This window comes from Dermacentor andersoni, chromosome 2 (assembly GCF_023375885.2).
Source record: "Dermacentor andersoni chromosome 2, qqDerAnde1_hic_scaffold, whole genome shotgun sequence".
Lineage (NCBI taxonomy): Eukaryota > Metazoa > Arthropoda > Arachnida > Ixodida > Ixodidae > Dermacentor > Dermacentor andersoni.
The window spans coordinates 152990652-153001738 of NC_092815.1; the positions used below are offsets into that span (position 1 = coordinate 152990652).

At 49.5% G+C, this 11087-nt stretch overlaps 1 protein-coding gene across 1 annotated transcript; it reads right to left on the reverse strand.

The window, feature by feature from the left end:
- Positions 1 to 613: 613 nt before the first annotated feature.
- On the reverse strand, positions 614 to 2875 carry LOC126540932 (acetylcholinesterase-like). The gene has a single exon (XM_055076459.2). It carries the CDS (start codon positions 2873 to 2875, stop codon positions 755 to 757), a length of 2121 nt encoding a protein of 706 aa, XP_054932434.2. The 3' UTR covers positions 614 to 754.
- Positions 2876 to 11087: the final 8212 nt, after the last annotated feature.

Consider the following 11087-nt stretch of genomic DNA (forward strand, 5'->3'; position numbering starts at 1 on the left):
GTCCACGAATTCCGTGCAAGGAAAACTCTCACAAGTTCCACGTATAGCGATTATAAACACGGGAGTTCTTCGTGAACTACGTTGAACGACTGTGAAAAGCCGTAAACCTCGCGGTTGTGCACAAAAGTTGACATGGAAGCGAATGCGACCCGGCCATTTTGGTTGAGCTTCCCGCGCGACCACACATATCAAATTTAGCTCCAGGGGGTCCTAATGAAACGCTTGCGGACGCAGCAGCTCCTGACGCAGATAGCAACAATACGCGGTCTCTAGCACGGAAGATAAACTAAATGTAGCACTGTGGTCTCGACGGGCAATACGTACGGATGTCTACGTCACGTTTAGGAAACGTGTAATATATAGGGTCCTTAGAGGTGAGGGTCATAAGCAGGAGAAGCTTATTCTATGTGCTGTCTGCGCACTTGGCAGCTTATGAAACTAAGAATACAGCGTAACTCGTTTTCTAGTAGTGTAAGTGCAACGGTTTCCATACGTAGTCCTGAAAAAATTAATTAGAAACGGCACAAAATCATGTGGGTTACGACATGTCTCGACAGTCCAGCGATATCAATGGTGCAGTTAAGTCGGAGCAATAAAGAGAAAGGGCAACCAATTAATAGCAAAACAGTTGTTCAATAGTCTCTACTTAATTCAAGCAAAAAAACAAGGTAGTAGCAAGTAAGTAACACGCCTCGTCCAATCAGTGTTTGGAAGTTGGGTTCGGCGTGGATCATGCGGTAGTGTTCTTTTTCCTTCACGCTGCAGTATCGTGGGCAGCGTACGGAACGTAGCTGGCCACAATGGAACAGTTGTTCTTCTTGAAGTCCCACATTTCCTCCAGCCCCTGCTGGGTGATGCGCACGTGGACCGCCCTGCCGTCGGCGTAGGAAGGCCAGGTCTGCTGGTTGACCCTGGGCAACGAACCTCTCTTGGCAAAGCCGGTCCACACTTCGATGAGCTCCCTGGCCAGCCGCTGCTCGTCTGAACTGGCAGGTCCGACGGAGCCGTCGAGGACGCGGCCGAACAGGAAGTCGAGCTCCGAGAACCGCGGTGCACCCGCCCCATCGTACGGTGATGCGAAGCTGGCGCGGTGGTCGAACAGAAATCCCCACACCAAGTTCCTGTGCTCGGCTGCAAGTTCTAACGCCAGTCGTATGAGCGGGCACACGTAGAGCACGTCGCCCAGAAGCTGGCTGACCGCCGAACCTTCTCCAGAAGCATCGCCTCCTTCGGTCGTGACAGAGCTGCGGTAGGCGTCTGCGAGCTCGGCGCTCAGCTTTATGCGGAACACGGTGGACAGAAACTCGCTCGCCATCCAGTGCAAGTCATGTGCCCGCGACGGCAGCCTGCGCAACAAGTCAGCTAGGTGGGATCCTTCGTCCGAGACCACGCCCACGAGGAAGCGACGGCCGACGACGCGTGCCGCTGACTCCGGCGCCCGCGTCGTCGACGGGCCCTGACGGCGGTCCCACACGCTCGTCACGCGCACTACGTCGTGCGCCGAGGCGTTGCGAAGACAGGACAGCTGCGACAGACGGTCTTCCACCGGGCATCGCAACAGTTGCGTCACCCGGCGGGCGGTGTTGGCGTAGTATCGCCTGAGCGGCGACTCGCTGTGGAGGATGACCTTTGCGAACCGTTCGTGACGCCAAAACGGATCGTCGCCAGTGATGTGGGCGCCCACCGACCACGCGCCGGCGGCACTGCCCATGAGCACGACGTCACTGGCGTTGCCACCGAAGCTGCCAATGTGCGACACCACCCACTCCAACGCCAGACGCTGGTCGTCCAGCGCCACGTTTCCCGGGGCGCCGGGAACGCCAAGGTCGAGGAAGCCGAAGGCGCCCAGCCGGAAATTTGGCACCACCACAACCACCTGGCCGAGAGCGGCGAACCAGCGGCCGTCGTAGTGGTTGTTGTTGCCCTGCTGGAAACCCTCCGATGAGAGGAAAACCACGACCGTCCTGCGACAACCGGGCTCCGAGGCCTCCGTGCATGGCGTCCACACGTTAAGGTGCAGACAGTCCTCGGTCATGTTGTTGTTGAGCTCGACGTCTTTGTCTTTCTCCCTCGGCGGTTTCTGCATGCAGCCCGGTTTGGACAGCCTCGCGTCTGTGACCGCGTGTCTGTTGGTGGTCCAAGCCGTGGGCCTGCCGAACCGCTTGTCCCCTGCCGTGTCCTGGCCGAAGCGAACCCCACGAAACACGTACAGCGGCTGGTTCTCGATCACGACGACGAAGCCGCGGAACCTGCCGAGGCCCGGAACCTGGAGCAGCACCTGGCTCTCCCACTTGGTAAAGAGGAAGATCACCGCGAACAGTCCTCCCACGACGATCGCCGCGACCAACAGGAGTAAGGCGGTGGCGCTGTAAAACTTGGTGTTGTCCCTGACTTGCGCTGCGAGGGCGGCATCGGAGCCAGCTGATGACGGACATGTCGACAGCTTCCTGTGGAAGAGTTTCGCAGCGAGCGTTTCTGGTTGGCTCAGTCGGCGCTTTAAGGTCGGTACCATTTGGAACTGCTGTTCCGCCGGTTTCTCCGATTGTGAAACGACTTCGGGATCAGCCTCAACGGGTGTGTCATTAGGTTTCGAGGATGAGACGCTGATCTTTTCAGCAGCTACAAGGGCGACGGTGGTTCCGCTGCTCTCAGCGGTAGGATGGCTGGCTTGAGCTCCGCGCTCAGGGTCCGGGTGAGGAGTACGAGCGGGTGCATCAGGCATTAGGTCAAGTGACTGCCTCGACTGCAATGTGGAGGAGAGCGAGATCGACGAAGCTGGCTGTTCTTTGTCGGCAACCGATGAGCGGTGTCTTCTTGGCTTGCCCTTTGGGAGTTCGGTCTCTGGCACCGGCTTGCCGGGATCTCTAGGTACCATGTCCTGCGTCAAAGCTATGACGAGGCCACAAGGAGTCTCAGCGGTTTTCTTGTGACTCTTCTGAGAGAAGCGTGAGAATAACACGTCTACCTACTTCGTACGCTCGTCTTCTTCCTTCGACCTGTAATGTACGCCATCTAGCGTTAATGCTCACCGCACCTGTCAGCTAGTGAATCCTTTCACAAGGCGTGGCCGACGCACTTCTCACTTGGGCATACTGGCCAGAAATCAGTGACGTTTCTGCTTACGTCCGTCATTGCGATACATGCCAGAAATGAAAGAAACCAAAAAGCAATCGATTTGGATCACTGGAGTCTCTGCCACCTGCAGAACAACCTTTTGACCTTCTCGCCATGGGCACTATCGGTTGCTTTGCGGAATACGGCTCGTCAGAGAAGCTCCTTCACTTGGCGATAGATCACGCCACGCGTTATGTGTGAGCCTTTGCTCACAAAAGTGAGACGTCTGATGCCTACATGTCTTGCCTGAAAACCATCTTCGCGGCTGAAAGAGGAGGAATGAACGTTTTTTTGTTCGTTTCAGTACTGAAGATGCCCTGCCCGGACGCTTTTCCGATAGATATGGTTTTTACAATACTCCTATTTTCTTCGAGTAGAGAAGGTCGCGTGGTCTGTACTCTAATATACTGGAGCTCCACTACTGCTCTGTGCTGATCGCCATGACACGAGCAGTTCACAGCATCAACACAGCTCTGCTTATCAGATGAAACGTCTCTTCGACCACATTGCAAGAGCTAGACAGGTCATAAGGCAACGCTCCGACTTCGCATCGCCTGGCTGACGTGGCTGCTTCTGCTGCTTTACGCTATGCGTGGTGTTAGCGACGCATCAGGCACTCCTTTCTTCACGTCTGTTTGTGACCTGTTCGTTCATTTTTTGTTCTTGTTTATGGCGGTTTTCGTTTGTTGAAACGGACTGAGGCTACGTGATGTCCAGGAACTGTCCTGGCGTTTCCAGTTGTCAGTCGTTCCCACAGAAGCGTTCCCACTGGTCAGCCTCGCTCCGGCGTGAATTGTAACTGAAGCGTTTTAGAATGCAGCTCTTAGGCACCCGTTCCTAGGTTGAGCATCGCCGTCCCTCGGTGTAACCGCGCGAACACGCTCGTGCCAGGGCTCACGCGTTCGTCATCGACTTCTTTCACAGCTGGCTCCGACGCCACTCATCATGACAGCGTTGCCATGCTGCCCCTCCTTCTGCGAAGGCGCTGACGGCACCGGCCCACTGCCTGTCGGTGCAATGATTTCGGTCTCAAATTATTTCCCTCAATATATCGCGAAATGAAAACACGTATACAGCTGCACTCAAATTTCAAATTTCACAGGTCTTCGGAGACGAGCTTGGCCTCCCACGTTTCGACGAGGTCTTCGCTTCCTTGTCTGGCGATACAGTCTTTCGATGAAGGCGATGCGTCTGTGCCTGGATGCGATGGACACTCGAGGATCAGGTGCGCCAAGGTGTCCGGTACGCCCCACATTGGGCAGTGGTATCCTTGTAGCGTTGGATATAGTCTGTGCAAGGGTGTTCCGTGGGTGTAAGTGTTACTCTGTAGTCTTCTGAGTGTGCTACTTTCTTCTTTGTTGAGCTTTTGGGTGGAAAGCGGAAGCAATTTATCTCTGGCTGTGGAACAGGATTCGCCGCAGGCAAATTCAAACAGTCCTTGAAACACAACATTCATCAGCATTCATCGTCTCAGCATCCACAGTGCAACAACATGAACGAACGCACAAATCGGACTATAATGACTCGACTCATACAGCATCTTTCGGAGTTCTTTCACGAATATCACAGGATTCCACAAGAAGTGACAAGATGTCCGCCTTCTTTTCTGATGTAGGGAATACCTTCTTATTCACCACTGCTAAACAGCAAGCACGAAAATCTGGAAGAGGCAAGAAAGGTTGCCGTTCGTAATTCCCATAGAGTTTCTCACTCTAACACCTAGAGGGTAATCTGGCGCCACCGTCTATGGGAGTTTCTTAAGCGGGCACCGTGCTGTCATGGGAATGACGGTATATGTGTCTGCGAGGCTCGTGTTGGCTGGTGTTGTAAGAGGCTTCGTCTAAAACGTGGATATGGCTACGCAAATAACGCGTTCTCAAAGTAAAATCTTAATAAAATGTTTCCATTCACGCATATTACATCTCTACTCACCCACGATGCATGACCATGTGAAGAAAAGCAAGAACAGACGACCAACTGTTTCAAAGCGAGCGCGAACCTTGTCGTCTGTCCTCCAACTTTAGCGGCCCACTGATACTTTTTACGTAACATGTAGTCGTACACACAATAACAAGTTCTCATAGTTCAACAAAACATGTTTTCGCGTAATAATAAAGCTAAAACAGCTTTTTACGTGCTGTTCTAGTAGAAAATGAATCATTGTGACAGACGGAACGGTACTTGCCAAGCGCGTCTTCAAGGTGTCCTGTCTCTACGAGAACGATGCCAATCCGAATCCACAATATACCGGCATTACCATGCATACCACAGCGCAGCAGCGCCAGATTTCCCTCTAGGTAATGTAGTGAGAAACTCTATGGTAATTCCCTCGCATACCACGAAAAGAAGGATAAGATGTTTCTACCAAGTGAACTTTAAGTCGGTGACCTGGCGATCTACTAGACACCGTGGCATCCAAACCAAGGAACACTCTGGGCAGTGATGGAAGGACCTTACGAATTACGAAAATGACCGATCCGTGGCACCTCTACGTAGAACTACTGACATTTTGCATGTCAACAAGGTGCGCCAGTATCCCGGGAGGGGGATACCTGTGGCGGTTCACGGTCACTCAGCAGGATATGTGTGTGCGTGTGTGTGCGTGTGCGTGTGTGTGTGTGTGTGTGTGTGTGTGTGTGTGTGTGTGTGTGTGTGTGTGTGTGTGTGTGTGTGTGTGTGTGTGTGTGTGTGTGTGTGTGTGTGTGTGTGTGTGTGTGTGTGTGTGTGTGTGTGTGTGTGTGTGTGTGCGCGCGCGCGCGCGCGCGCGCGCGCGTGCGCGGAAGAAGTTGTTCTTCGGAGTCGGTGTTTCGCAACTTTAAAAGTGCATGCACACGTAGAAAAGCAAAAACAAACATTTCATTTCAGCGTTACGGCCGGTATTCGTCTTTCATCGGGAGTGTGATTGAAATCACACAGAGTTCGATTTATACACTTTCTCTCTAAAGTTGGAGTATTAAGAAAAAAGTTGGGCGCGTATGAACACAAAGACGCGTGCATTCAGTCGCGTTCACAAGAGAGGGCCAGGAAAAACATATGATGCAGGGTGCTTCGATGTCTTTCTTGCCCGGCTGCGGCGTGCGACATCTCACTCCGCAGTACTATCCGCCTATAGCGTAGTGACGCCAGTCGGCTTTCTGTATATGTACACACGTTCATGCAAGGAATGACCGCGCTGTAACGTTCCCGGAAGGTGTATTTCGTGACCAATTGCAATTCAAGTTATTTGCTTATCTTTTATTTCTTTTTTCAGCTCGGACGCAGCTCAAACAACATCGTCTCTGGAGCTTGTGCATCGAAAATAGCTTTCTTTTTCTTTTTTTTTCTTTTTTGTGTGTGTGAACTGAAACTACAGACTCCATCTGCATGTGATTCCTGCGCGTAATTTTATGAAAAGTAAATGCTAAATGGACAAAAATATTCGCAGGGTACATATCACGCATTCCAAAGGTTAGAGCTAATACACGCTGCACGATGAAACGAAGAGAGTAGCCACCACGGCTAGTCATTTATTTCTGAAGTGATAGGTAACAGTAATAGGGATAGTAGCAAAAATTTATTGGAGGCTAACTCCGGTGCTTATTTTGCTCCCATGACCCTCAATCACTCGTGCTTTCTGTTCACGCATCTGTATCAGCAGTCCTAATTGAGCATAGCTGGAGATCAGGTCTCGACAATCTGCTTGCGCTGGCGACATGCCTCCACAGTTGGCTTCAGAGCCTATAAAGATAACTTGCCAGTCTGCACCGGCGACCCCACTATGAAGACCATGCCGGTCCAAGCAACAATGTCATTGAAGTGCTGTTCACATGAATTCACCACCTTCATTACTTCCTTGCTTGAGTGATGAAGGTGTAACGCATTGCTATGTGTCTGCAAGGTGTCTGCATAAGCTCGTGTTTGGCGCCTATAGTTAGCAACACATCTTTAGCCCATCATAAGTGAAGCTTGTCAGATGCATTGATTGATTTTAGCGTTATTGATGTTCAGATATGCCGATGACTACTTAGTTAATTTTTAATCTGGGCGCTCATTCTAGAGTAGATAAACTTTTTAAAGCTTTCACTGAATCCCTTCATGTAATAACACTGACGGTTGAATCGCCCGCCGAAGGAGCAGTGCGGTTTTTAGATACCCAGCTTGAGTTCTCGGACTAAAGCACACGTGTTGTATACATACATATGATAAGCCTAGAGTTAATAAGCCCTTGTTACCGTACAACTCAGCCCATTTAAAACGGGTTAAAAGGGGCATTGTTAACCTGTCTTGGAAACGCTTTAAAAAAGTCGTGCCATGACAAGCCCGTAGAATCAATCGTAACGGTTGTCTACAGGAGGCTTTCCGACGCTGTGTACAAAATAGCACTCGAGAGGCAGCAAATGAACAGACGCAAAACAAACTAAAGGTAGCAGTTGTGCCCTACCTAAACATAGGACGGCAGTGGTGTACGAATTGCCGCTGTCCTGTGGTAAGAAGTACATAGGACAGACATGACGGTGTCTTAATAACCACTTAGGAGAGCATAGTTTAAGAGTACAAAAATTACCGTGGCGGTCATCTGTCTGTTCACTGTCATGAATGCGGGGGACACTCCTTTGTTTGGAGATTGTGCGGTTCTGGCCAGGCGCACAGATAAAGACGTGCGCGAAATTGTTGAGGCACGTGCTATCAGTCTGAGTGGTCAAATCTGCGTAAACGCCCCGTCTATCGATCAGTTAGAAAAATAAACGGCCTTCTTTGCAAATCTCAGTTCGACGTATCGATCACGTGTGGCGCTACTGTGCATTCTGTATAAGGGTGTCTTTCTTTTTTTCTTGCGATAAATTTTTGAATTCTGCTGTCAACGTCTCCCTTCTGTACTCGTCCTCTGGCGCAAAAAAAAAAAATGTAATCCAAGTTAGATAAGGCGGCGGTTTAGCAATATTCGCTTCAACTAAAATTTGTCATACGGCTAAAATTTTATTGGGAATTTCGACTCGAAATTCTAGCTAGGAGGAAACGCCATTATCATTACAGATGCATACATTACTTCTGGTGTACACGACATGCGCACCATTGAAAGCGCATTATCGGCTTATGCTGGCGACATAGCGCTTGTTGGGGATTTCAATTCGCACCATTTAACGTGGGGCTTGAGGACTGATTCTTGCAGTACCGGATAATGGTACTCCAAAAATGGTCGTTGGATAACAACCTGTATGGTTACAAATCCGGATCGGTTACGTTTGTGTGCGACCGAGCACCACTTATAGACCTTATATTCTGTAGCTCAAGTATCTGCGTCCTTCTGGCCGACTATTGATAGCGCTACTAGTAGAGATCACTTCCCAAAATTTTTCAAACAGGAAAAACCTATTATTAACTGCAGTACGCTTAATATCAACTTAAAATTTGGAGCGACGATAAATTTTATGAAGGTGTATTTAAACGGACAGCAAAAGATGAATACAACTGCAAACATATTGATTTCTTGTCAAAATTCAATAACAAATTAAAATTAGTCAATTTCCATTGTAGTAGAAAAGCGATTCCTCGACCATGTAATTTTGACTCTGATTTTAACTTCCGAGGAAATGACGGAGTCATTAGAAGAAATTGCGAAGTGTTTAGAACTTAGATTTTCTCCGCTTCTGACAAATCGCTCCATTATACGAATGCCGTCGAACGATTTCATAGAGATTTATATGGAATAATTGGCTAAAGTTGTGAAACGGCTACCTTATTCAGCTTTCGGTTCTAACGATGTGAGCGCTTACATGTTAAAATATTAACTAGGGAGTCTCCTGATGATCTTTTAAATGCCGTGAATCCCTCTGTAAAATTTTCGTGGATCACATATGCTTGCAAAATTCAATTCCTTAAGATCGGGGTGAAGGATGCAAAACTGATAATATTCCACCAATAGCACTGGCCTAAAATTTTGTTAAATAAATGAAAGGATGCTCACTACCCGTCTTGCGAAATATGTTGAAGACAAAAATTGGAGGACGCTTAAGCTACGCCTTCAAGAGTGGAGCGCGATAGCGTTCCCGTCGACCCGCCAAGGGGTGCAAGACATTGCGCTACGGCGCAGCGATCACTTATGAGGCGCCCTGCATCGGACTTTGCACCCACCAATCACGCGGTGAGCGCCGAGCAACGCAGCGTTCGGCGCGGCAACGAAACGTGCGCCTAAGCAAGCGGAACGAACCAAAGAACTCGGTGTCTCGGAGGGAGAAATTATCTACGCGAGCCAAACGTCGTGTTCAGCACGGAAAGCCGCGATGACGCCTCGATGGGATCGTCCTCTATCTCGCTTGGGAGCACCACGCAGACGCATGACTCCTCGGAAGCAGCTCGGCACACATCGCAGGGGACGCTTTCCCACCAGACGCGCTACGGCGCAGCGATTAGGTCAGATGCGTCCCGCATCGGACGCTGCACCTAGGAATCGCGCTGTGAGAAGAAAGAGGAGCCACGTCGCCAAAACGCGAGGGTGCGAGTGACGAGTGAAGTTGGAAGGGGAGAGAGCGAGAACACTTATTAAACGCAAGGGTAGTGGGGCATCCTCGCACCGGTCCCCGCACGGCCCGCAGGGGAGAAGCGGGCGAGTGGCGCGCCACGTGTCGGGGCAGCGCCGCACATTGCGAGGAGGGAGTCTTCTGTGTTTGCCGCAAGATGTCTCTCCGTGTGCGAAAGCGCAGAAGAAATGTAGCCGGAACGTACTTCGCTACTCGTGTTACTGCGACTTCTGTAAGTTACATGCTCATAAATACCGATATACACCGCAGTATAACTTTCTACGGCACGTTTCTAAGGCATTACCGCGTTCACTAGAGGCGCTTTTGTACCGCTTTGAAACATCGAACTCGTGGCTGATGGCTAAATGATAAGCTTTTGCAAGACGACGTTTTTCAAAAGGCAGTTCAAGAAAAGCTCGAAAATTTGCTCAGCATAACTACGTCAGCGTTCTTCATTGCAGAATGGGAACTCTTCAAAAGAGACGTTAAATTAACCGCGATTGAAAGAGCATGCGTAGTCTATCAGAAAGAAAAAGAGCGTGAGAAGGAATTACATCTTAGGCTAAAATACATGCTCAGCGCAGAAAGCTCTTCGCCTGGCTTATTTTCGAAAGAAATCAAAGAAGTTAAGTCTCAACTTGAAGTCATGGATGAATAAATGTACAGGGGTGCGGTATTAAGGGCAAGGGCGGAGTGTTTATGGATGGGGGAGACGCCTACCAAGCGAGCAATAAGTGACGAGAAGAAACACGAGGTTTCCAAAGAAATAACAGAAATAACTTATCAAGGGGAAGTCACTAGTGATGTTGGAATGATTGAGCACGCTTTTGAGTCTTATTATGAAAGTTTGATGGGGAAAAAGACATGTGATATCGAAAGGTATAAAACTGACTTCTTGCCATTAATGCCAACATTATCAGACGAGGTCTGTGAAGCGCTCGACAGACCAATAAGTCTTTCAGAAGTTGAGGATGCGATTGACGAACTTAGTCCCGGCAAGTCACCGGGGCCTGATGGTCTGGGAGGGGCTTTCTATAAGTGCTTTAAAAGTGAAATAGCTGTAGCATTACATCGCGTGATAAGGGAGATGTACGAGAATAAGGAAGCACCTCCTTCTTTTCGGACATCGCACGTTATTTTAATTCCTAAAGCAGCAAAAGATCCTGCGCGACTTATGGCGGTTGAAGCCTACAGACCAATAAGCTTGACAAATACGGACTACAAAGTTTACACTAAAGTACTGGTGCGACGATTGCAGACCGTTATAAAAGAACTTGTGGGCCCCTATCAGACATGCGGTATCAAAGGCAGATCGATCTTTTCGAATATACATACTGCAAGGACCATAGTGGAATGCTGCGATGAAAGAGAGGACAGAGTCGCCATGATACAAATTGACCTTGAAAAGGCTTTTGACAGAGTCGTCCATGATGTCATATTTTTGCTCTTAGAACATGTTAAAGCCGGTGCAGTGAT

What these genes read in the sequence shown, in the direction of transcription:
- LOC126540932 (XM_055076459.2), bottom strand. Translation starts at nt 2,875, where the DNA reads ATGGTACCTAGAGATCCCGGCAAGCCGGTGCCAGAGACCGAACTCCCA.